Source organism: Acomys minous (assembly GCF_964271855.1).
Source record: "Acomys minous genome assembly, chromosome: 6".
Classification (NCBI taxonomy): domain Eukaryota; kingdom Metazoa; phylum Chordata; class Mammalia; order Rodentia; family Muridae; genus Acomys; species Acomys minous.
Genome location: NC_140487.1, coordinates 107,891,173 through 107,917,885, shown reverse-complemented (window position 1 = coordinate 107,917,885; position 26,713 = coordinate 107,891,173). Strand labels below are relative to the sequence as shown.

General features: G+C 46.3%; 1 protein-coding gene across 1 annotated transcript in view; it reads left to right on the top strand.

The window, feature by feature from the left end:
• The window catches only part of GMEB1 (glucocorticoid modulatory element binding protein 1), a 33,202-nt gene extending 12,911 nt beyond the window's left edge, over positions 1-20,291 (top strand). The window contains 7 exon segments of the mRNA XM_084787494.1: positions 1,234-1,358; positions 4,191-4,294; positions 5,118-5,275; positions 9,233-9,364; positions 10,641-10,778; positions 13,929-14,051; positions 16,356-20,291. Of these exon segments, the coding sequence (XP_084643620.1) occupies positions 1,234-1,358; positions 4,191-4,294; positions 5,118-5,275; positions 9,233-9,364; positions 10,641-10,778; positions 13,929-14,051; positions 16,356-17,053 (1,478 nt within the window). The 3' untranslated portion in view covers positions 17,054-20,291.
• Positions 20,292-26,713: the final 6,422 nt, after the last annotated feature.

The following is a 26,713-nucleotide window of genomic DNA, read 5'->3' as shown; positions in this document are numbered from 1 at the left end:
CACATACAGGTGGAAGAAGAGCACAGACTCTCCAGAGTTGTTTTCTGATCCCACAGACATGACACCATGCCTCCCCTAATAAGAGTAAATTATAATATATATATTATATAACTCTAGCTCCAGGGGATCTGACACCCCGTATGTCTCTCACACACACATTTACACACAGGTGTGTGTGTATATAAGCAATCACATGGTTTTATACATATAAGTAATATAAGGCATTTAAGGAATGGGTCAGTGTAAATAATATATATTATATATATGTAAACATATGTTATATATATGTAAATAATATATATATATACTTTTTTCAAGACAGGGTCTCTCTGTGTAACCTTGGCCATCCCGGACTCGCTTTGTAGACCAGGCTGGCCTCGAACTCACATCGATTCACCTGCCTCTGCCTCCTGAGTGCTGGAATTAAAGGCGTGTGCCACCACACCTGGCTCATAAATAATATTTTTAAATTAAAAAAAAAAAGGGAAGCCGGGCGTGGTGGCGCATGCCTTTAATCCCAGCACTTGGGAGGCAGAGGCAAGCGGATCGCTGTGAGTTCGAGGCCCGCCTGGTCTACAAAGTGAGTCCAGGACAGCCAAGGCTATCACAGAGAAACCCTATCTCAAAAAACCAAAAAAAAAAAAAAAAAGGGGGGGGGAAGGGGCAGGGAGAGAACATATCATTAGTGTTTTAACACATTAGTAGCTTGGTAAGACATAGTTGTTATGTCAAACTTCAAAGTATTTCTGGGACTGAAGAGATCATTAAGTAGTTTAATAATCTTAAATCAGCTGCGAGGACCTGGCCTAGATTCCCAGCACTCACATGGCAGCTCACTACCATTGTAACTCCAGTGCCAGAGCATTCAATGCTCTTTTCTGGTCTCTGTAGGCATCAAAAACTTGCATGCAGGCAAACAACAAAGCGAAATAAAATAACAACAAAAAAATCTATATACATAAAACAAAATAAAAATGTATTAGTTAAGTTTGTTTTGTAAAGAGTTCCTTGTTAGTGGGGGGAACAGAGCTCAGTTGGAAGAATGCAAGATCAGTTAGTAATCTCAGGTCATCATTGCTGGATACTGAGTTCAAGGCAAGCCTAAGCTACATGAGACCCTATCCAGAAAAGGGGAGAAAAAAATGGCCTGAAAGAACCAATCACTCTACATTTGTAGTGTAAGTTTAGGAAAGAACTTCTCAGTGAACATCGGTTTCCTTTTTCCATTTTCAGATGCAAGCAGTATAGAAGCCAACGAGGACATGGAAATCGCTTACCCCATCACCTGTGGGGAGAGCAAAGCCATCCTCCTCTGGAAGAAGTTTGTGTGTCCTGGAATAAATGTGAAGTGCGTCAAGGTAATTGTCTCCTGCCCGGAGCTTTTGTTTCAGTGCCTTACCTCTCTCTTTCCCCAGGTCAGCCTCTGCAGGAGTGTAGGGGCTTAGACATGCTAGGCAAGCGCTCTGCCACTGAGGGTACACCGGCTTCAAACAGTAACTTTTTTTTGTTTATTTTTTAAGACAGGGTTTCTCTGTGTAGCCTTGGCTGTCCTGGACTCAATTGTAGACCAGGCTGGTCTCGAACTCACAAAGATCCACCTGCCTCTGCCTCCTAAGTGCTGGGATTAAAGGCATGCACCACCTCTCCCAGATGAGACTTGGTTTCTTTGTGTGATAAGCACGGGCTGTCCTGAACTCAATCTTTATTTACTTTTACATTTATTTAGTTATTTTGTGTGGCATTCATGGGAAGGTCAGAGGAAACTTCCGGCACATTGTACTTTTTTCACCCTGTGGACTCATCTGAGGATTGAACTCTGCTTGTCAGGCTTGGCAGCAAAGCCGCCACTTCTGAACTTAGAGATCCACCTGCCTCTGCCTCCCAAGTGCTGGGAGCAAAGTCTGTGTCTCCACCATCCCACATTTTTATAAAATTATTTACGTATTTTTATGTGCATTGGTGTTTTGCTAGTGTGTGGGTGTTGGATGCCCTGGAACTAGAGCTACACAGGCTGGGAGCTGCCGTGTGGGTGCCAGGGGTTGAGGGGGGTGGGGAGCTGCCGTGTGGGTGCCGGGGGTTGAGGGGGGTGGGGAGCTGCTGTGTGGGTGCCGGGGGTTGAGCCGGGGTCCTCTGGAAGAGCGGGGGCTCTTAACCCCTGACTTGTCTGCTCATAGTTATTTTACCAGTGTGGCCTAATAATGTTTATTATTAGGCTTAAAATTATTATTATGGCAGTATTTTCTAACCCACTAGTAATCAATCAAGACACAGACACCTGTTATATTTTAAAATAGCCTTAGTTAACCTGGGGCAGGGCAGACATTAGTCCCCTAAACTCTTTCCCATAGTGGGACAGGTATCACAATCCCGTGCCATCTGGTTCTAATAACTTCTACCAAGCTGCCTCCCATCCCTAATCCCAAATACTTGCTAATTATCACCATCTGGGCCGAATCTCCCTCCTCCTCCACGCCGGCCATGTGCTTCTCCTCCACCTAACTCATGGCTCAACCTTCTTCTTCCTTCCAAGATTCTCCCTGCCTCCTCAGGCCCTGTGTGTGACCTTATCATGCCTATCCCATGTGCGCTGCCCAGGTGCGATGGCCTTTCATTGGTCAAACAGGTTAGGCTCTTAGGCAAAGTAGAGGTGGGGCACAGAGACGGCAAGCAGTAATTAGCATCAAAATAAATCAGTTCAATCTCCATCATGTCTCTCCAGCCCTCAGCTTTTTTCTTATGCTGTCATAGTAGAAAACGAAGCTTTTGACGTAAAATGGTCCTAGCTCTAGTTCCACTGCAGCATGAGTCTGTGTAAGCATAGAGCATTGTCCGTGTTCACGGAGATAAACCTGGTACATAATATGACTTGCTAGTGCTGACAGACCTTGTGCCTGACAGGTGGTGCATGCATGTGGTGCCCCATACATAATGGTGTTTGATACGTACTTGTTCACAAGTGAATGAGTGTATGGCTGGAACCCTAGCCATTGATTTTGAGCAAGTTATTTAATAATTAATATTTCAGAGCCTGACTGGACATTTTGGTACACACCAGCACTCAGGAGGCAGAGGCAGGCAAATCTCTGTGAGTTCGAGGCCAGCCTGGTCTACAAAGTGAGTTCCAGGACAGCCAAGGCTACACAGAGAAACACTGTCTCAGAAAAATAAAATAAAATTCAGAGCCTCATGTATTAAAATAGTAATCATTCTCATTAATATGCATCCATAAAAGCACACACTTATGCCAGGTGGTGGTGGCCCACGCCTTTAATCCCAGCACTCGGGAAGACAGAGGCAGGCAGATTGCTGTGAGTTTGAGTCCAGCCTGGTCTACAAAGTGAGTCCAGGACAGCCAAGGCTACACAGAGAAACCCTGTCTCGAAAAAACCAAAAAGCAAAACAAAAAATTAAAAAGAAAGAAAAGAAAATTAAGAAGTAAAAAAAGAAAAATCTTTGAAGAGCACCTGTAAATACTTCTTCGTTTTGCCTCTGTTGGTGGCCACAGTGATCCTCGCATATTGTTGTCACCATGGGGGTTTTGTGGTAACAGCCTAGGGCTAAGAAAGGTTTTAGGGTTCTAGAGCTCTGCAGTGTTTTTGACGTCTTGACCCTTAAAAAATAGTGAGTTAGGGGCCTGGAGAAATGGGGAAGTGGTTAAAAGCAGCTGTTCTTTCAGAGGACCTGGGAGGTTCAGTTCCCAGCACCCACATGGCAGTCAGAACCAGTCTATGACACCAGTACCAGGCGATCTGTCACCTTCTTCAGGCCTCTGTCACACTGCATGCGGGTGGTGCACAGGCACACATGCAGGCAAAATGCTCACACACTGTAAGATAGAAATGAGCCTTTAAAGGATCTTCAGTAGTGTGTGTCCATACATACTCATCAGTTCCGGGCCAGCCAGGGCTACACTGAGAAAAGGTTCCGGCACTACAGATTCAGGTCAGTGCATCTGCTTTTTTGGTGTGATTTCTGGGGTGGAAGTCAGGCTGTAGTCTTGTACAATCAGCCCATTTACTGGTGAGGGAAAGACAGGCACCAGAGAGTACTGTCTGGAGTCCTCGGACAAGAGCTCCAGTGGCCCTGATGCTGCTTGTGAGTTTTTTTTCTGGGGTCCAGTGTTTGACCCTTTCCTTGGTGACTACCTGAGTTGACACTGGATCACTTTGGATTTTTCTTTTTTACCTTAGTTCAACGATCAGTTGATCAGCCCCAAGCATTTTGTGCATCTGGCTGGTAAGTCCACTCTGAAGGACTGGAAGAGAGCCATCCGTCTCGGTGGCATCATGCTCAGGTAAGTGCTGGTGACAAGCTCTTAGTCATGGTGGGCGCTTCAGTTTGACACTTGTATCTGTAGGTTAGCTTGGGCAGTCCACACTATTGACCCTCATCCACCGCAGGCCCTGGGCTCATACAGTTGAATAGTATGACAGGAACAGTTTTCCTTACCTTTCTGTTTTGTTCTTGACTTATTTTACATTCCCAGGGAGACAAGCCCGTGCCCATTTCCCACAAATGTGAAAAGAACTCAGAATGCCAAGAGATCTGTTAGTAAAAGCCAAGAGGCATGACTGAGTGCTATAATTAAAATGCTTCCTGGTTTTTGTCATGGTCTGTAATAGCAGGGACTTGTGGCTCTTGTTGCAAGGACATTTTCCAGAGGGGTTTAATATCATTGATGTTGCACACTACTTCTAGGAGACTTTTTTTTCTTTTTTCGAGACAGGGTTTCTCAGTGTAAAAGCCCTGGCTGTCTTGTAGACCAGGCTGGTCTGGAACTCACAGAAATCCACCTACTTCTGCCTCCTGAGTGCTGGGTTTAAAGGCACTATGTCCAGCCTGGTTTGGTTTTTAATTATATTCTTGAGATTCTTGGTGTATCTCAAGCTTGCTGAAGAGCACTGATAGTGGGGAAACTCAGAAGAGAAATAGTGGGGATGTGGGCAGGACCAGGGAACTTTTCACAACTCCAACTAGAGTGTTCACAGTTCAGTGACCTCAGACTTCAATAGGGCTCTCTAATCTTCATCATGGACTCACTGGACTGTCCTGTCTGCCCCTCTGCAGTTCTCAAGGTGAAATGCAGGCTGAACTGCTTCTTGTCTCCCTCTGTACAGGAAAATGATGGACTCTGGACAAATCGATTTTTACCAGCATGACAAGGTTTGCTCCAATACCTGCAGGAGCACCAAGTTTGACCTTCTGATCAGCAGCGCCAGGGCTCCTGTGCCGGGACAGCAGACAAGCGTGGTGCAGACCCCCACCTCAGCTGATGGTAGGGGCTAGGGAGCCGCCTGGAACCTGCTGTTTTCACCAGTGCTGCCCTGGCGCCGTCGCTTCTTGTGCTTTTCTTGTTTGCTTTCCTTTTGAGCTGCTTCTCACGGTGTAGCCCAGGCTGGACTTGAACTTGCTGTGACTGTCTTGCTTCTGCCTCCCCAGTGCTAGGATCACAAAGCTAAGCCACCGCGCCCGGTGCCCCTGGCATTTCTCCATTGATGTGCTCGGGTGCTTTGTTGAGAGGTGTAACAGCAATCTTGGCTGAGCTTTAAGCCCTGCAAACAGATTCCTTTTTCCTCTTTTTTTTTCAGGTGGGTGAGGGGTTGAAACAGGGTTTCTCTGTGTAACCCTGGCTGTCCTGGAACTCACTTTGTTGACCAGGCTGGCCTTAAACTAAGATCTGCCTGCCTCTGCCTCCCAAGTTCTGGGATTACAGGTGTGTGCCACTGTGCCTGGCTCCTATTTTCCTCTTAAAATAACTCAGTTTTGTTCATTTTGAGACTAGGTTTCTGTAGCACAAGCTGTCCAGGAACTTGCTATTTAGCCTAGGCTGGCTTTGAACTTACGAACCTCTCTCAACTCTAGAATTACAGGCTTGACTCATCCATACCTGGCTCACTGTGTCTACTCCCCTTACCAGCCCCCACCCTTTTTTTTTTTTTTTGGTGGGGTGGGAGTAGAGTGGGATGGAGTTGTAGAGTGGGGACATTGTTTCTCTGTGTCCTCAGAGATTTACCTCTTCTGCCTCTGGAATGCTGGGAGTAAAGGCCTGTGCTTTCTGCTCCTAGCTTGCCTCACTATCTTAATTGATTCCTTTTGTTTGTTTGTTTGATTTGGGTTTTGTTTTTTGTTTTCTTTCTTTCTTTCTTTCTTTCTTTCTTTCTTTCTTTCTTTCTTTCTTTCTTTTTCAAAACAGGCCTTCTCTGTGTAGCCTTGGCTGTCCTGGAACTCACTCTGTAGACCAGGCTGGCCTCAAACTCAGAGATCATAAATGCTGGGACTAAAGGCGAGCACCACCACCTGGCCTTAGCTGATTCTTCTTGTTGGCCAATTTTCCATCCTTGGTGTTTCTTCTTCTTCTTCTTCTTCTTCTTCTTCTTCTTCTTCTTCTTCTTCTTCTTCTTCTTCTTCTTCTTCTTCTTCTTCTTCCTCTCCTCCTCCTCCTCCTCCTTCTATTATTATTATTATTATTATTATTATTATTATTATTATTATTACTATTATTATATAACGTTGGGGTGTTTTATTTTATTTTACTTTTGGTTTTTCAAGACAGGGTTTCTCTGTGTAGCCTTGGCTGTCCTAGACTCACTTACCAGGCTGGCCTTGAACTTACATCTATCTGCCTGCCTCTGCCTCCCAAGTGCTGTGATTAAACGTGTGTGCCACCATGCGTTATTATTATTTTTTGTTATCATCAATATTGCCTGTCCATGCATGCTGGGCAAGTGTTCTTTTTTTTTTTTTTTAAGATGTATTTATTTATTATGTATAATGTTCTGTACTGCATGTACACCTGCAGGCCAGAAGAGGGCACTAGATCTCATCATAGATGGTTGTGAACCACCATGTGGTTTTTGGGAATTGAACTCAGAACCTTTGGAAGAGCAGTTAGTTCTCTTAACATCTGAGCCATCTCTCTCCAGCCCCTAGACAGGTGTTCAACCTCTAACTTATATTCAGTGTTCTCTCTTTCATGCCGCTCTTGAGGGCTGTCAAGCTGGAGTGGAGACTTGACTCCCAGCACTGGGGAAGCAGCTGCAGGCAGATCTACAAAGCGAGTCCAGGCCAACCAAGGCTACACAGAGAAACTCTGTCTCAGTGGTGGTGCTGAGAAGACTGTGTGCATCATTAGGTGTTCGGCCTGAGTGAGCCCCAGCTTCCTAACCTAGCCATCCTCACAGATGAGCGGCATGGGCGCTCACTGACCCTCAGGATTTGCTTGGACCGGTCTTCCTGTAGAGCCCTGGCTGGCCTGGAATGGCTGTGTAGACTAGGCTGGTCTCAACTTAGGGCTAACCTTCTGTTCTTTGTGCTGTTGTTGCAGCTGTTTTGTTTTGATTGCGTTATGCTTCTTTGTTTTGAGACATAATGCGATTATGTAGTCCAAGCTGGCCTAGAACTTGTTCCTCTGCATCTGCCTCCTCAGTGCTGGGGGTTCAGGCTTGTGACACTATGCTCAACTGTCCTTCTGAGCGTTTGAATTTGGGTCTGAGGCTCCTCTTCTTACAATCTGGGGAGAGGGAGGAGGGAGAGGGACGGAGGAGGGGAATGAAGATGTGTGAGTACGGGTTCTGAAGAGTTTAGTCGTGGCCTCTGGAGCCACCAGAGTTGCAAAAAATGTGTCTTGACTCCTGTTATAAAGGCTTAGGTATGGTGGCACCCAGGCTAACTGCAAACTCATGGCGCCTTTTTGACTCAGCCTCCTAAGTGCTGGACTTATAGTCCTCGCCCACCTCATGGCTTTGTGCGGTTGGTTTTGTTTTGTTTTGTTTGTTTGTCTTTCGAGACAGGGTCTCTCTGTGTAGCCTTGGCAGTCATGGACTCTCCTTGTAGACCAGGCTGGGCTCGAACTCACATTGATCTGCCTGTCTCTGCCTCCTCAGTGCTGGGATTAAAGGCGTGCGCCACCACGCCCGGCTGTGGGGTTGGTTTTGGTTTAGCTTTGGTGAAGCCTCATATTCTGATAGTAACTGATAGGTGTGTGAAAGCCAAATCTCCCAGGGCCTAAGCACCCACTTCAGGAAAGGGTCTAGTGGAGCGTCTTCATCTATCTGACTCTTTTATTTAAAAGGTGAATATTCCAGAATGATTTCTTTCCTTCTTATGTAGAGAAGCTCCTTTGCTCGGTTGTCCATGTCATTGTATTCATTTGGCTATCCATACCCTCCAGTATGTCGGCTCGCATGGCTGTACTGTATCTGAGCCACTTTGCTTTCTCTCAGTTTTTGTTGCGCTTTTTATAGACAGTTGAAAGGTGAAGTGTGTGTATGTGTGCCTGTTTGCTGGGGTTTTTTTTTTGAAGATTTATTTTGAATTCTGTGTGTGTGTGTGTGTGTGTGTGTATGTGTCTTTGTGTCTAAGTGGATATATACATGTATGATTCAGTGTCCATGGAAGCCGATAGGGTTGGATTCCCTTGGAGCTGAGCTACAGGCAGCTACAGCCACAGGTCCTGAGGACTGAGTGAGCATCCTTGCAAGGACAACATGTGCTCCTAACCACGGAGCCGTCTTTCCAGCCATGTCTGTGTCTGCTGGTCATGGATCTTAGAGCTCCTTTTTTTTTTTTTCCTCTCTCTCTCGCTTCCTCATCCCAGGCTGGTTCACTAGCTATGGCGGCCTCAGATACTCTATCTAGATGCTTACTATCAAGCATGCTATAGCAGGGCTCACGGCAGGCGCGCTGCTTTAAGTGATCCTAGGCCATCCTCATCCTCGGGAAGTCTGAAGCGGGCAGTCTGGCAGGCGCATCTACCTTCAGCCACCCTGAAACGCATCTGCCTAGGGAGCAGACTGCCCTTGTATGGGTTTCTGTTCTTTTCTTTTTCTATACAGAATAAGAAGAAAGCTTTTCCCTTTGCAAGGCAAGTTTTCTTTAGAAAACTCAGTGTACATCCTGGCTTACCTAGAGATGTGGATTTTAAAATATGGGCACGTAGACAAGAGGCAACATGTTAAAGTCACACGAGAGGGAGGCTAGCCATGGCTGCCTTTCATAAAAGTGACTGGCTTTGAGCTGGGCGTGGTGGCGCACGCCTTTAGTCCCAACACTCAGGAGACAGAGGCAGGTGGATTTCTGCGAGTTCGAGGCCATCCTGGTCTACAAAACAAGTCCAGGACAGTCAGGGCTACAAGAAAAACCCTGTCTCGAAAACTAAAAAAAGAAGGGGGGAAAAAACCAGAAAGAAAGAAAGAAAGAAAAGTGAGCATCTTTGTTTCTAACCGACCCTTAGGTAGCATCACACAGATTGCCATCTCAGAGGAGAGCATGGAGGAGGCGGGGCTGGAGTGGAACTCTGCGCTCACCGCTGCTGTCACCATGGCCACAGAGGAGGGCATAAAGAAAGACTCTGAAGAGATTTCAGGTACTCCTGCAGGTCTACGGCCTTGTTTATGTACAAAGCAGACCTCTTCTTTCTGTCTGCTGTTTTTTCCTCATAAACATGAGTACTAAAGAGAGATCAGATCATCTCCCTGAGCAACGGTGAGGTTTAAGGTGGTCTGAGAGTCAGTTTTTACACATGAGGGTGGGAACTGATATTTAAGGTGGTCTGAGAGTCACATGTCAGACAGTACATGTTAGGGCTGAACCATTTGATTGTGACTCCGTTGTCTGTGCTTTTCTTCCAACTTGCCCCCTCTCTGGCACATTTCTTAGGTAAATAAAACTTAGCTTTGGTATAAGGAAGATTAGGCAGCAAGTGGCTTCTTCATTCTGTCCTGCTGCTCGTTCATTTAATAAATATTGTTGCTATTTGCTGGGTACATACATGAAGAGACATAGCCACTACCCTAGGGAAACTTACTGGCCCTCCCACCCTGCTGTGTGGTTTAGTGTAAAACTAGGGGTGATATCTTTAATTAATAGTTAGCTTAATATCTTTATTAGCTAACCTCTATAGTATTAAGTCTTATCCAATTGAAAATAAAATTAAAATTGAATTTAATCAAGTAATACTTAGCCTTAAATATTGGATGCCTATTTAATATTTAACTGAATATCTTTATTGGAGTAGAGCTATGTTTTTATAACCAGAATCATAACAAATCAAGGGCACGACAAATTGAGGTAATTATCCCAGCCCCTGGTGACTGAAGGGGCTAATAATTAGGTACCAACTCATAGAGGCAGCTAGTCTTGTATGTTTTTTTTTTTTTTTTTTTTTTTTTTTTTTTTTTTTTTTTTTTTTTTTTTGGTTTTTGAGACAGGGTCTCTCTGTGTTAGCCTTGGCTGTCCTGGACTCACTTTGTAGACCAGGCTGGCCTCGAACTCACAGCGATCCGCCCGCCTCTGCCTCCCGAGTGCTGGGATTAAAGGCATGCGCCACCACGCCCGGCTAGTCTTGTATGTTTTAATACAGAATCCTTTTGAATTGAAATTAAGTTTGGGAGCTAGAGAGATTAAGAGCACTGCCTGTTTTTCCAAAGGTCCTGAGTTCAATTCCCAGCAACCACATGGTGCCTCACAACCATCTATAATGGGATCTGATGCCCTCTCCTGGTGTGCAGACACACATGAAGGCAGAGCACTGTATAAATAGTCAATAAATCTTTAAAAAAAGGAATTAACTTTGTAGCCATGTGCTGAGGTATCTGGGTAATGTCTCTATTTACCTTCTGTCTTATTCTTCTTTGCGCCAGAGGACACTTTGATGTTCTGGAAGGGAATAGCCGATGTAGGGTTGATGGAGGAGGTCGTTTGCAATATACAGAAGGAAATAGAGGAGCTTCTCAGGGGTGTTCAGCAGCGGCTCATCCAGGCTCCATTCCAGCTCACAGGTAAGTGCACTGAGCCCAGAAATAGCCATCACTTTTCACAACCCCGAGGCAAAGGTATCATTATCTTAATTTTACAGATAAGAAAAATAAGGCTTAAGCCGGACGTGGTGGCGCACGCCTTTAATCCCAGCACTCGGGAGGCAGAGGCAGGCAGATCGCTGTGAGTTCGAGGCCAGCCTGGTCTACAAAGGGAGTCCAGGACAGCCACACAGAAACCCTGTCTTGAAAAACCAAAAAAAAAAAAAAAAAAAAAGAAAAGAAAAGTAAGGCTTGTAGAAGTGAAGTCATTGTTTTTAATGGTCCACACTGCTTTATTTGTTTATTTGTTTATGTGGTCCTAGGAATTTAATTTGGCCACAGCATGCTAGGCAAGCACTCTTCCACTGAGATATGTCCCCAGCCTTATTTAATTTCATTCAACTGGGTTTTAAACTTTGGTTCAGTCATACCTTGTTTGGCTTTTTTGTTTTGTTTTTTGCTTTTTGTTTGTTTGTGTTTGTTTTTGTTTTTTAGTTTTTTTCTTTTTTGTTTGTTTATTTGTTGTTGTTTTTTTCAAGACAGGGTTTCTCTGTGTAGCCTTGGCTGTCCTGGATTCACTTTGTAGACCAGGCTGGCCTCGAACTCACAGCAATCCACCTGCCTCTGCCTCCCGAGTGCTGGGATTAAAGGCATGCGCCCCCATGCCCGGCTAGGTTTTTCTTTTTTAAGGTTTATTTATTAATTTATTAAGTACACAGTGTTCTGCCTGCATGTGAACCAGCAGACCAGAAGAGGTACCAGATCTCATTATAGATGGTTGTGAGCCACCATGTAGTTGCAGGGAATTGAACTCAGGACCTTTGGAAGAACAGCCAGTGCTCTTAACCTCTGAGCCTCTCTCCAGCCCATTTTTTTTAGGTTTTTCAAGACAGGGTTTCTCTGTGTGATAGCCTTGGCTGTCCTAGTTTCAAAAAACCAAAAAAAATTTTTTTAAACTTCTACTATATGATAAAACAACATAACAAAAACGACTTGGGTGTGTGTTGGGGATGGGTTTACTTTATCACATGCTTCCGGGTCATGCTATCACTGAGGGAGGTCAGGCAGGAACCAAAGCCGAGGCCGCGGGGAGGGGTGCTGCTCACTGGATTCCTCCTCATGGTTTGTTCAGCACCCAGGACCACCAGCCAGGAATGACGTCATCCACAGAGAGTCCAGACTCTCCCATACTAATTGCCAGTCAAGGAAAGACTTCCTAGCCAGGTGTGGTCGCGCACGGCTTTAAGCTCAGCACTTGGGAGGCAGAGGCAGGCGAATCGATGTGAGTTAGAGGCCAGCCTGATCTACAAAGTGAGCCATGACATTCTGGGGGTAAAGGCAGGAAGATGTCTGAGTTTGTCAGCCTAGTCTTCAGGAGGACAGTTAGGGCTACACAGAGAAGAAATGCGTCCCAGGCTTGTCCGCAGACCACTCTGGTGGGGCTCATTTTCAAATTGTCGCTTTCCCTTTCAAAATGATTCTAGTTTGTGTCGAGTTAACATAAAACTATCTGGCACACATGTGTGTAAGTGGACTTTGTGGCTGCTTTATTGGGTTCTTGTATTTACCATCCTTTACGCCAGTCCTTTCCAACTCCCAACAGTGGACAGGCAAGAAAGAGGGTTAGAGGGGAGAGGGGGCTTAGGCCTCTTTAGACTACCACTTGCTGGGTAGGTTGGACCTTTGCCACAGGTGATTCCGTTTCTTCTTCTCATCTCTTTGTGCTCAACTACTTGACAAACCACAACCAACTGCAACCAGCCAGCAGCAGCAGCAGCAGCAGGGGGAGCAGCAGCCTCTCTTTGGAGCTCCCCTCACCTCTCTCCAGGCTTTGGCATTTATGCCCTCTGAAAAAAGTTCTCAGAATTCCAAAGGTCACAGACTCACAGAAACCATCTGCAGCTGGGAAAACTACCCTCCTGCATGAGAGCGCAAGGCAAATCAAAGTCACCTGCTGTGAAGCGGCCCCATATCCCACACCTGGGATTAAAACAAAAACAAAGTTACATGACATAAAACATAACTGGGTTTTTTAAGAAACCAAAATTCTCACTACACGTGTATATGTGTGTCTGTGTCTGTATGTCGGTCTGTGCACATGGATGTGAATGCTTATGGAGGACAGAAGCATCAGACCCCACCTGGAGCTGAAAGTTGTTCACCGCTTGACTTCGGTGTGGGAACTTAACTCAGGTCTTCTGGAAGAGCAGTATGTGCTCTTAACCACTGAGCCATCTCTTCTGGGCTTTGAACAAGCTAAGTGCACATTGTACCGTTTGGCTACTAAACGGTGACTATAGAGTCTTCGGATCACTGATTCAGTCAGAGCATGCATGTGGACGACAGGAAACCCAGCAGAGCTGGAGAACTGCTTGTGGGAGAGCTTATTTTTCTGTGTGAAGCCACTGAGGGGGCATACTTCACCAGGCTGTGTCCTGCCTCCTCAGGGAACTAAAAGGCACAGCTCTGGTGTATATCTATAATCCAGCACACAGGAGACTCAGGAGTTTGGTGGGATAGAACCCACCACTGTGTCATACTCCTAGCCCTGATTGATTGTTTATGTAGAAAGATCTGCAAATATGTTACAAAATCAAAATTGAATACATGTGATAAATCTCACTTTAAAGAAATTGCTAGGCTCCCAGCACTTGGAAGGCAGAGGCAGGTGGTTCTCTGTGAGTTCGAGGCCAGCCTGGTCTACAGAGTGAGTCCAGGACAACCAAGGCTATGCAGAGAAACCCTGTCTGGAAAAATAAATAAATAAAATTTAAAAATAAAAATAAATAGCCAGGCGTGGTGCTGAGCACCTGTCATCGCAGAATTAAAGAGCTGGAGGTGGGCGCTCAAGGCTCTCCATGGCCATTTTGGGGTCAGCCTGGGCAATGAGGGCCTCTGTCCAAACCACAACAGTTACTGAAATGTATTTAAGAGAGTCTCGTAATTTCTTGGTTCTTTTCCTTGTTGTGGGAGATGGAGTTGTGGTTGAATCAGAGTCTACTATAGCTCGGGATGGCCTAGAATTCACTCTGTAGCCTAGGCTAGTTCCTCCTGACCATCCAGCCTCTGGCTCCCATAGCTGGTAGGATGTTTCTGCTCTGACTCTACAGGTCTGTGCTCTGTTTCAAATAGATGCTGCTGTTCTAAACAATGTGGCGCACACGTTTGGCCTCATGGACACAGTCAAGAGAGTTCTGGACAACAGACGGAAGCAGATGGAGCGCGGGGAGGAGCAGTTCCTCTACGCCCTGGCAGGTACGCGGAGCTCACTCCTGTGCAGGGACCTGCTTATTCTTGGGAGCTTTTCGAAGGGTCAGTGTGCCGCTAGGTCATTCTAATAAGCTAGGATGTTGGTGGCAAAGGTGACAAATCAGCTTTCTTTTTTTCACATTACTGTATGGCTATTTTTGCTAGCTGTGGATTTTGTACATTTTCCATTCTTTGTCATAATCATAACTATGACTGGGGAGATCGCTGAGCTGCAAATTATTGGCCCTATGCACATGAGGACTTCATGTTCAGATTCTGAATACCCGCATGGAAAGTCCAGGCGCAGGGCATGCACCTCTAGTCCCGGCACTGAGAAAGAGGAGCCAGGCAGATGCCTGAGCTCATTGGCCAGCTACACACATGACTATATTCCCACACTAACATGTGCCTGCACCACACTCACAAAACTATGCAAATGAAGCAGTTGGAAACTATGGACGCTGCAGTAAGTTAACCCTTCCAGCTACTTTGTTCATTTCCAAACAAGGTTTAGAAATATAATACGACAAATTAAATGTAATCTGAATAAATTACTTAAATAAAAATTAAAAAAAAAAAAGAAATACACTATGGAATAAAGCAGTCTCTGTCTCTTCAGAGTCTTAAGGAACTTAAGGAAAAGCAGACACAGAAACAGATAAGGACAAGAAAATGCTCAGGTTTGTAGGTATGCTGGAAGAACAAAAAAACTTTTTATAAGCCCTGGGTAGGACTGTGAAGATTTCGGGGCTGGGATATGCCTCCGTTGTAGATAGGGCATGTGCTTTGCTTGTGCAGTGCCCTGCGTTTGAGCCCAACTGCTGCACAAGAGGTAGGGAGAGGGAGAGAGGATGAGCATAGTTTTTGGAGGAGATGAGGCAGGTTCCCAGTGCAGACTGAGTAGAGATGTGAGTAACTAGCCTTTGGGTAATATCAGAGGCAGTTAGGAATCAAAAGGAAAGGAAATCACTCTAGCATTGGTTTGCTGGTGCACGCCCAGGTCATCCCAGCTACTCCGAAGACTGAGGAGGAAAAGCCTAAGTTTAAAGCCTGCTTGGTCTGTACAGCAGCGTCCAGGCCTGCCTGGCAATTTAGTGAGCTCTTTCTTTAATGAAAATAAAGTCTAAAGCTGGGTGTGGTGGCGCATGCCTGTAATCCCATCACTCAGAGAAGCAGAGGCAGGCGGATCTCCGTGAGTTTGAGGCCAGCCTTGTCTACCTCTGTTTCTTGAGTGCTGGCGTTAAAGATGTGCCCACCAGTACCCAGCTGTTTTAAGTATTCTCAAATGGCTGTTTGAGTCTAGCCTAATTATTGAGTTGCAGGCCAATGAGAGACCTTGTCTTTCTTATGGGTGACACTTGAGTTTTTCCTCTTGCCTGCACAGGCCTCCACATACATATGGATTCGCACATGCCTATGTCATGCTGTGCCTCATAAATATGTACAATTTAAGATAAATATATGTTTGCTAGAAAGCTAGCTCAGCAGTTAAGAGCATGCTTCCTCCTCTTCAAAAGAACCCTGCTTCTGTTCCCAGCACCTGCGTCAGGTGGCACACAGCCACCTGCAGCTCTAGTTCCAGAGTGTCTCATGCCCTCTCTGGCCTTCACAGGCACCTACACACACACACACACACACACACACACACACACACTCGAGCGCACAGGCTGTTAAAAACTGAATCCTAGAAATATATATATCAGCCAAGCATGGTGGCACACATCTGTAATGCCAGCACTCAGGGAGGCAGAGGCAGGTGAATCTCTGTGAGTTCAAGGCCAGCCTGGTCTACAGAGCAAGCCCAGGACAGCCAACACTACACAGAGAAACGTCATTGCGAAAAAGCCAAAAATAAATAAATTTTTAAAAATGAAAAAAATCTATGTCTACATGTGTGCATGCTTGGAGATGTAGCTCCACGCTCAAGCGTGTCCTCAGGGTGCTCGTGGCCCTGAGTGTAAGTCACATAGTCCATGGGAGGCTTCCTAGATTTGTGTTTGGGCACAAGGTGAAATTTGCAGAGGAGCATGTGTGGTTGAGTAGAGCAAGATGACAGTTTGAAAAAACTCGAACTGTTAACCCTGCCCATAATCACATGATTAAGAGCAATTACTGAAGGATTTAAAAAAAAAAATCATCCCCACAAGTCATTTGGGAAACAACGGGGTGACTTGTCTGAGGCTACGTAGTGCAAAACTATGACAGGACCCTGTGCCTCCTGACTGCAAGCTAATGTTCCCAAGATGACATTTCTTTCCACAAAGTCTGTCTGTTTGGATGTTTTTGGTTTTGTTTTTTCTTTTTTCATAGACTTGGAACGGCAGTTGGAAGAGCAAAAAAAGCAAGCCCAAGATCCCAGACTGAAATCTCAGACAGTTCAAAATGTGGTACTAATGCCTGTGAACACCCCAAAGCCTCCAAAAAGACCCCGGCTCCAGCGGCCAGCCTCCACCACTGTCCTGAGCCCTTCTCCTGTCCAGCAGCCTCAGTTTACCCTCATCTCTCCGATCACCATCACCCCCGTGGGCCAGTCTCTCTCTATGGGCAATATTCCAGTGGCTACCCTCAGCCAGGGCTCTAGTCCTGTGACTGTACACACGCTGCCTTCTGGCCCTCAGCTCTTCCGCTATGCCACAGTGGTTTCCTCTGCCAAGAACAGCTCACCAGACACAGTGACCATCCACCCTTCATCCAGCTTGGCACTGCTAAGCTCCACCTCTATGCAGGATGGGAGTACCCTGGGCAATATGGCCACCATGGTGAGCCCTGTGGAGCTAGTGGCCATGGAGTCTGGCCTGACTTCAGCACTCCAGGCTGTTGAAAGCACCTCGGAGGACGGGCAGACCATCATTGAAATTGACCCAGCCCCAGACCCTGAGGCTGAAGACACTGAGGGCAAAGCAGTCATCTTGGAGACAGAGCTGAGGACTGAGGAGAAAGTGGTTGCTGACATGGAAGACCACCAGCACCAGGTCCACAATGTGGAGATCGTGGTCTTGGAGGACTGACTGGGGATGGGGCCAAGAGCTGTGTTTTGGTTTGGAATTTTAATTATGTTTATTTTTATCATTGTCCCACTCATTTCCACATAGAACCCCCTTTTTTAAAAAAAAAAAAAAACAAGCTACAAAATCTCGTTGTAACTGAAAATTTTGGGTTCCTCCTACCCTGTCATTGACAAGTGGACAGAACATGCTACCTTTCCAGAAGTTAGGAACAGGTTACCCGGTGTCCAAACCATCTTTCCCAAGGAAGGTATTGCCATTAGGAGAGGTGTCAAAATAACCAGGACCCCTTTCCAGAATAGTCTGTCCGGTACACATGTATGGTTTCACTCCTGTAAAGATGCGTTGAGCAAACTCCGGAACACAGATCTGACACCAGAAGACGACAGCTCTCCTGTGGATGCAGACGCGCACTTGCCTCTGTACCCTGGATGTGGCCTCAGAGGCTGGTGTGAAACACAGAGACAAGAGGAAGTTGACTCTGCATAGAGCGGAAAGTAACTTGCCATCAGCAGCTAAAAGGGGGAAGTTCTTTGACAAGGAGGGGGCAAGGAATGGTCTTTCGGAGGTGCATCTGATGCCCCTCAAACTCTCCAAGGGTTGGGTACCATTTTGGGAAGAGGCCAGTGATATGCAGAATGGCACAGAACATTCAAGGGATGGTCACAGCTGTGCTCTTGGGATAGCTCACCTTGCCCCCGGCCTAGTCAAAGCCCTCGCCCTCCTCACCAAGGATCGTTAGTCCACTCCTTTGCAGACTGTGATGTTGTATAAACTGTTGTAGTTTTTGGACTGTGGCTGTCATGGGCGTGGGGCTCCCCAGGTCATCATTTCTGTGTCTTGACTCCCGGGAATGGCAGAGTTCCTCATGAAGACCAGCTGCCATGCATGCAAGTTGCGTGTGTGTGTGTGTGTGTGTGTGTGTGTGTGTGTGTGTGTGTGTGTGTGTGTGTTGGCTTTGGAACCAAAAGCAATCACTCACTTGGTGCTTCCCTTCTCTTCATCCCTCTGTGTCCTGGTCCCACACTCTGCAGGGTTTGGCTGTGTGAGAGAGCAGTGACAGGTGCCTGCCTTCATTCCTGTGAGACACCGAACTCACAGGGCAGCTTAGGCTTGGCAGGGACGACTGGTAACACCCCTTGCCTCTCCTAAGGCGTGGATGCATGTGTCCTGAGTGAGCTGGACACCCTGGGAAAGAACCATTGTCTGTGGCATCATAAGAAATCTATACAAAGCGGGTCCAGGACAGCTAAAGCTACTCAGAGAAACTGTCCTGAAAAACCCAAAAAAGAAAAAGAAAGAAAGAAACATAACAGGAATGTCAGGAATGTCCCGGGGTGGGGGCTTCCTCCGTACAATTAGAACTGGCTCCCTTTCTGTGCCGTGAGCCTGTCTCCCTGACCCTCCTCAGTGTCTGGGAAGAGTGAACACTTCCTGATTTTTTTAATATACTGTACTAGGGAGAATATAGACACTCTCCAGGTGACTTAAATAATAGGTCAGAAAAGCATACAGCTTAGGAGTTGGAGGATTTATTATTGTTGTTGTTAAAAGTAAAATTTTGACTTTAGCTTCTTTTTTAAAAAAAAAATTAGAGAGGGGTGCCTTCCTAAACCCATCTTCCTACCTGCAGGCTCTAGAAACGCTGTAAAGTGAGTAACTGCTGTGCCCTCCATCTCAGATGGCTGTATATAGCCAGAAAAGCCCTCAGTGGGCACTCGGAAGACCTCAGGAGTGGGATTTCTGAGCCCTCTTCAGATTGTTTCAGCTTTAAGCTGGGCTTTCCTTTTCAGAATCTTTAACTGGGCTGGGGACCAAGCTCGGTTGGTAAAGTGCTTACCTAGTGTGCATAAAACCCTGGGTTCAGTCTCCAGCATAAGACAGACTGGCCATGGGGCACAGACCTTTGATCCTAACACTTGGGAAGTAGATACAGGAGACTTAGGAATTCAAGGTCATTCTCAGCTATATAGCAAGTTCAAGAATAACCCATCATACATGAAATAGTGTCTCAAAAAAAAAAAACTGGGCTAGAGAGATAGCTCAGAGGTTAAAAGCACTGGCTGTTCTCCCAAAGGTACTGGGTTCAATTCCCAGCAACCACATGGTGGCTCATAACCATCCATAATGAGATCTGGTGCCCTCAAGCAGGCACATAGGCAAGCAGAGTACTGTGCAAACAATAATAATAATCTGTTTAGAACAAGCTTTTGGTCCCTTATACATTTTTAGTGAAGGAAGTAGAATTTATTTCTGGGTTCCTTAGTTACACCCCACACACACACAGGGTTTCCCTATGTAGCCTTGGCTGTCCTGGACTTGCTTCATAGACCAGGCTGGCCTCAAACTCACAGAGATCCACCAGCCTCTGCCTCTCCAGTGCTGAGATTACAGGCATGTGCCACTATGGCCTGCTTCCTTAGTTTTTTTTTTTTATTTGTTTGTTTGTTTGTTTGTTTCTTTGGTTGGTTGGTTTTTGTGGTTAATATATAGAAATTTCTATTGCACTTATTTCTGTCTTGCTGTCTCTGTCTCTCTCTCTGTCTCTGTCTCTGTCTCTGTGTGTGTGTGTGTGTGTGTGTGTGTGTGTGTGTGTGTGTGTGTGTGCTTGCTGTGGTGTGTATGTGGAGATCAGGGAACAACCTGCAGGAGTCAGTTCTCTCCTTCCACCATGTGGGTCCTGGGAATTGAACTCAGGTTGCCAGGCTTTGTGGCAAGCAACCTCATCCACTGAGCCATCTTGCCAGCCCTAAAAGTTACTTGAACCTAGAAGGCCGCATCTCATCCCTGTTGTTCTCTTTAAATCGTTTCTCTTTCCCAAAGATGGGAGGACCAATTCAGGACACGGGGAGCCCCAGAGAATAGATGCAGGCCCGCTCGGGTCATTTGGTTTTCGTTCATCACATCAGTTGTAGCATTAAAGGTCCTGCGAGCATCATGCTTCCAAAGCCAGACCTCCTCCTCGAGACAGAGCCTGTTCACTTTAAACATTTCGGCAGGTGGATCACATGAACTTTGCTGTTTTCCTAGTCTTCCAGTTGCTGTCATTGCTAGCTGCTGTGGTGTTTGTGGGGAAGAGATCTCTCACAGCCCTGGTCTAGGTTATTTTAGATGGGGTGATGACACACATGCAAGTTACTGATCTGTGGCTAGGCAGTTGCAATGCAATTACTCCTCAGGCTGACTTGATGGTAGCTGTCTTTTCTCTAGCCATTCATTAAATAAACATTTGTAAGCACCACCTATGTATAAGTACTGCACACTAACCAATTGCGCCACCGAGGTCCCAGTAAGTGCTATGAAGATACAGGTTTTGTGCTAGATACTGACCTTGCATACAATCCTTGTTCTCTGTTGATGTTGTTGTTTTATATGAGTGCTCTGTCTTTCTGTATGTCTGTAAGACAGAAGAGGGCATCAGATCCCATTATAGATGGTTCTGAGCCACCATGTGGATGCTGGGAATTGAACTCAGGAACCTCTGCAAGAGCAGCTAGTGCTCTTAACCGCTGAGCCATCTCTCCAGCCCCTTTTTATTCTTTTTGTTTGATATATATGCATGCTCTGGACAATCCATGTTCTCAAGGAGGCCTACCCAGATGTCTCCTGCAGGTAACCAGACTTTAATGCCATTGGTTTCTCTTCCCCCCCCCCCCAAAGATTTATTTATTTATTATTATGTTTACAGTATTCTTCCTGCATGTACACCTGCAGGCCAGAAGAGGGCACCGGATCTCGTTATAGATGGTTGTGAGCCGCTATGTGGTTGCTAGGAATTGTACTCAGGACCTCTGGAAGAGCAGGTGTTGCTCTTAACTGCTGAGCCATCTCTGCAGTCCCATTGGGTTCTTTTGTAGTCCTGTTTTTTCTTCAGCACTGAGAAGCATTCTGAGATTTTAGTTCCCAGGTTCCGGCAGGCTGGCAAAGTCACAGTAGTGAAGCCACCCCTAGTGGGATACTACATCAGATCATAGTGCTGGGGTGAGTGTAGCTGTGGACTCTCAGCCTGGAGCTAAAAACAAAGGATCAGGCACCCAGGCCGGGCAGGGTGGCGCACACCTTTAATCCCAGCACTCCGGAGGCAGAGGTAGGCGGATCGCTGTGAGTTCAAGGCCAGCCTAGTCTACAAAAGAGAGTCTAGGACAGCCAAAGCTACACAGAGAAACCCTACCTCGAAAAAAAAACCAAAACACTCAGAAGGTCTCTAGGGTGTGCTCAAGCTTACTTTCCCTGCCTCACCAGGACAGGATCTCTCTGTGTAGCCTTGGCTGTCCTGGACTCGCTTTGTAGACCAGGCTGGCCTCAAACTCACAGTGATCTGCCTGCCTCTGCCTCCCGAGTGCTGGGATTAAAGGCGTGTGCCCCACCACGCCCTGCCAAGTTTATTTTCATATTTGAGCTTATGTATATAAGAGTAAAATTCTCCTGCCCTGCTTGCTGCCTCTGCTGGAAGAGCCAGGCCTCTGGTTAGTGGGAGAGTGTCTAATGGGACAATGGCTGTGGTTTCCCTGGTGGACGCTGAAGCTCTGATCTTCTGGCTCCGGTAGCCCTGGCTGTCCTAGAATTTGGCAATGTAGAGTAGCCTGGCTTTGCACTCAGAGGTCCACCTGCCTCCACCTCCCACGTGCTGGGATTAAAGGTGCATCCCACCACACTTGGCTCCTGTTATTTTTCAGTTTCTAACCTTCTAAACAGTGGTGTTGCATGCTTACCTGTAATCTCAGCCCTAGAGGGCAGATGCAGGAGGATGGCTTCAAGACCCTGTCTCACAAAACAAAAATTTAGACTCCCATACCCCAAAATAAAAAAGTTACACTTAATGGGCAACAGACATTCAAGATTCAAAGCCACTTTGTGTGTAATTCCCTCACCTGCCATATTGGGAGGGGGAACCAGTATAAATGAAAATATCTTGGAAATTAATATTCCCTTTTTTTCTTTTTTCTTTTTTTTTTCTTTTGCGTGGGGCTTTTCAAGACAGGGGTTCTCTATGTCGCCCTGGCTATCCTGGACTCACTTTCTGGATTAGGTTGGCCTTAAACTCACAGCAATCCTCCTGCCTCTGCCTCCTGAGTGCTGGGATCAAAGGTGTGGGCCACTGCGCCCTGGTGAGCAGATATTTCTAACCACCAAGCCATCTCTAAGTGACACTATAAATAGCAAAAGTCTGTTGAGAAACATGAAGTCACCGAGTCAGAACCGATCCATAATGGAGGACTCTCTAGGAGGTGGAGAAGGAATCCACACACACACAAAGGTTAATTCTGAAAATAAGACTGAAGTCTTGGCACCGTGGCGCACGCCTTTAATCCCAGCACGTGGGAGGAAGAGGAAGGCTGATTGATGTGAGTTGGAGGCCAGCCTGGTCTACAAAGTAAGTCTAGAACTGCCAAGGTAAAACAGAGAAACCCTGTCTTGAAAAAACTTTTTAAAAACACACACACATACACAAAAGAATAGGGGGCTGGAGAGATGGCTCAGTGGTTAAGAGCACTGTCTGCTCTTCCAGAGGTCCTGAGTTCAATTCCCAGCACCCATATAGTGGCTCACAAGCATCTGCAATATGATCTGAAGCCTCTTGTGGCATTCAGGGTACACATGCAGATAGAGCACTCATATACATAAAAATAAATAAATATTAAAAAACAAAAAAGTCACAAGGTGGTGGTGGCATACTAATCCCAGCACTTGGGAAACAGGCAGATGTATCTCTGTGAATTCGAGGCCAGTCTGGTCTACAGAGTGAGTTCCAGGGCAGCAAGGGCTACACAGAGAAACCCTGTGTTTGGGGGGGGGGCAGTTAAAAGAACAAAAAAGATTTAATTTTGTGTATGAATGTTTTGTCTGCATGTTTTTGATGTCAAAAAAAAAAAAAAAGGGATCCAATCCCCTGGATCTTCAGTTACAAACAGATGTGAGGGCTGGGAACAGAACCTGGGACCTCTGAAAGAGAAGCCAATGCTCCTAACCACTGAGCCGTCTCTCCAGCCTGCATGTTTGATTTTTTTTATTTAAAGATTTATTATAGCCGGGTGGTGGTGGTGGCGGCGGCGGCGGCGGCGGCGGCGGCGGCGGCGGCGGCGGCGGCGGCGGCGGCGGCGGCGCACGCCTTTAATCCCAGCACTCGGGAGGCAGAGGCAGGCGGATCGCTGTGAGTTCAAGGACAGCCTGGTCTACAAAGTTAGTCCAGGACAGGCAAGGCTACACAGAGAAACCTTGTCTCAAAAAACCAAAAAATAAATAAAATAAATAAAATAAATAAGATAAAAGATTTATTATGTATACAGTGTTCTGCCTGCTTGTACCCCAGCAGGCCAGAAGAGGGTATCAGATCACATTATAGATGGTTATGAGCCACCATGTGGTTGCTGAGAATTGGACTTAGGACCTCTGGAACAGCAGTGAGTGTTCTTAACCACTGAGCCATCTTTCCAGCCCATGTTTGATATTTTGAAACAATCTTTTTTCCAAACTCAAGACAGTGTCAGGACTCCAACATGTAAGTATACATTCACACACTATCAGCGTCAATGGCTAAAAAAGCCAGTCTTAGGACGGGTCACTGGACTAGGCACATCATCATGATCAGCAGCAGCATTATTTTACTGAGCAGTATTGGGGATTGAACCTAGGGCTTGGATTATGATAGGATAAATCCTTTACTACTGAGTTATAATCCCAGATCTCTTACCTCTCTTTTTTTTTTTCTTTTTTTAAAGATTTATTTTATTTTTTTAAATATTTTATTTAATTTTAATTTCTGTCCGTTGTTGTGCGAGTGTCAGATCTTGGAGTTACAGACAGTTGTGAGCTGCCATGTGGGTGCTGGGAATTGAACCCAGGTTATTTGGAAGAGCCGGCAACGCTCAACCACTGAGCCATCTCTCCAGCCCCTTTTTTGGTTTTTCAAGACATGGTTTCTCTGTGTAGCCTTGGCTGTCCTACACTCACTTTGTAGACCAGGCTGGCCTCGAACTCACAGAGATCCGCCTGCCTCTGCCTCCCAAGTGCTGGGATCAAAGGTGTGTGCCATCACACCCTGGTCTCTCTTTACTTTTTAAGTCTCTCTCTCTCTCTCTCTCTCTCTCTCTCTGTGTGTGTGTGTGTGTGTGTGTGTGTAGGACTACAGCACACACGCAGCATCAGAGGACAACTTATGGAAGTCTATTCTCTCCATCCACAATGTAGTTTCTAAGAACTAAACTCTGGTCATTATGAATGACAAGAGCCATTGTTTTGATTTTTTTCAAGACAGGATTTCTCTGTAGCCTTGCCTCTGTCTTGGACTCACTTGTAGCCTCTGCCTCCCTGAGCGCTGGGATCACAGGTGTGCACCACCGTATCTAGCTGACAAGACCCATCTTACTGGCTCCAGGCCTCTTTACTTTTACTGAGAGAGAGAGAGAGAGAGAGAGAGAGAGAGAGAGAGAGAGAATATATCTCACCACTAGACCTAGTTTTGAGACATGTTTTGTGTTGTTGTGTGTTATGTACACAAAGTAAGTTTTCCAGAACACACAGATTCTAAGAGCACCCCTGGGTGGGGAGCTAGCTCACCGGTTTAGAGTACCCTCTGTGCAAGCTTGACGACTTCAGTCTGGATCCCAGCATCCATGCCAATAGCTTGATGTGAGCTCCTGTAAACATATAGCCCACTGCCGTGTGGGCAGAAATGGCAGTGTTGGTAGGGCTTGCAGGGTGTGAGTCTGGTTCCAGGATCTGTGAAAGGGCTTGTCTAAAGGAAATAAGGGGGCGAGTAATACAGCAGGACACCTGACATCTTGCTCAGGCTTCCATGTGTACATGTGCTATGCACACCTGCACATACACCTGCACCTGCATTTACAAGTGTGGCTATAAGCCGGGCGTGGTGGCGCATGCCTTTAATCCCAGCACTCGGGAGGCAGAGGCGGGCGGATCACTGTGAGTTCGAGGCCAGCCTGGTCGACAAAGTGAGTCCAGGACAGCCAAGGCTACAGAGAGACCCTGTCTCGAAAAACCAAAAAAAAAAAAAAAAAAAAAACAAGTGTGGCTATAACACACACACACACACACATACACACACCCCTAAAGCCTGTGCACCTGCATTTACAAGTGTGGCTATAACACACACACACACACACACATACACCCCTAAAGCCTGTGCACCTGCATTTACAAGTGTGGCTATAACACACACACACACACACACACACACACACACATACACACACCCCTAAAGCCTGTGCACCTCCATTTACAAGTGTGGCTATAACACACACACACACACACACACACACACACACATACACACACCCCTAAAGCCTGTGCACCTCCATTTACAAGTGTGGCTATAACACACACACACACACACACACACACACACACACACACACACACACACACCTAAAGCCTGTCCTTTACACCTGCTTCATTCCAGGATCATGGCCAGTGTTAAGACACAGCTCAGACGAGGCCAGTCTGGTCTACAAAGTGAGTCCAGGACAGCCAAGGCTACAAAGAGACCCTGACTCGAAAAACCAAAAAAAAAAAAAAAAAAAAAGACACAGCTCAGAAAAGAAAAAAAGAAAAAAAAAAAAAGCTCAATTTCGGGAATAAACGGGAATAAATCACTTCTGCTGTGTGGAATTCCTACTTCTCCACAGTTACCTGAAATTTCTCTTTTGCCTGGTAAGCTGCCCCTGGGTTCTCACACATCTCCAGTTTCTGATAGCCACAGCTTAGAGCCTGGCATACACGGGTCTGTCATTAGTGTGAGAACAAGGAGGAACAGTGCGCGTCGATGTACAGACAGACACTGGTGAAGGTTTGCTGGCTATGGTGCGCCACACCTGCAATCCCCAACAAGACCCATTCATTGCCAGAAATCCCAACCTAACGTCAGCTGGGGTGCATGCCTGTAAATCCAGCACTCGGGTCAAAGGTGGACCTGAAACTCAAAGACAGTTGGAGGCACAGCAGTATCTCCTCACAGAGCCCTCGAGACATTGTCTTCCTGGGGGCCTGGCCTCTTCACAGGCTGTCCTGGCTCCCTGGGACCAACCCATGTCTCTTTATTTTGACAGTGGATTGTTTTGCTTCTGCAATCTCTTAGGTCAGCCGTCTCACGTGTCACATGTCACCTTATCAGAGATGGGGGGAAAATGGCAACTTCCTCCACCCCTGGTTCTCCTTTCCCATGTGCAGTCACTCTGCTCTGCTTTTTTGTTTGTTGGTTGGTTTTGTTTTGAGAAAGGGTCTCTCTATGTAGCTCTGGCTATCCTGGAACTTGGCTAACCTTCAATTCACAGAGATCTGCTTGCCTCTGCCTCCCACATGCATCTATTCCTCACCCAGCTTATATTTTAAAAAGAAAAAAAAATATCCAGCCAGGTGTGGTTGCGCATGCCTTTAATCCCAGCCCTCGGGAGGCAGAGGCAGGCGGATCTCTGAATTCAAGGCCAGCCTGATCTACAAAGGGAGTCCAAGACAGCCAGGGCTACACAGAGAGACCCTATCTCAAAAAACCAAAAAAGAAGCCGGGCGTGGTGGCGCACGCCTTTAATCCCAGCACTCGGGAGGCAGAGGCAGGTGGATCACTGTGAGTTCGAGGCCAGCCTGGACTACAAAGTGAGTCCAGGACAGTCAAGGCTACACAGAGAAACCCTGTCTCAAAAAATCAAA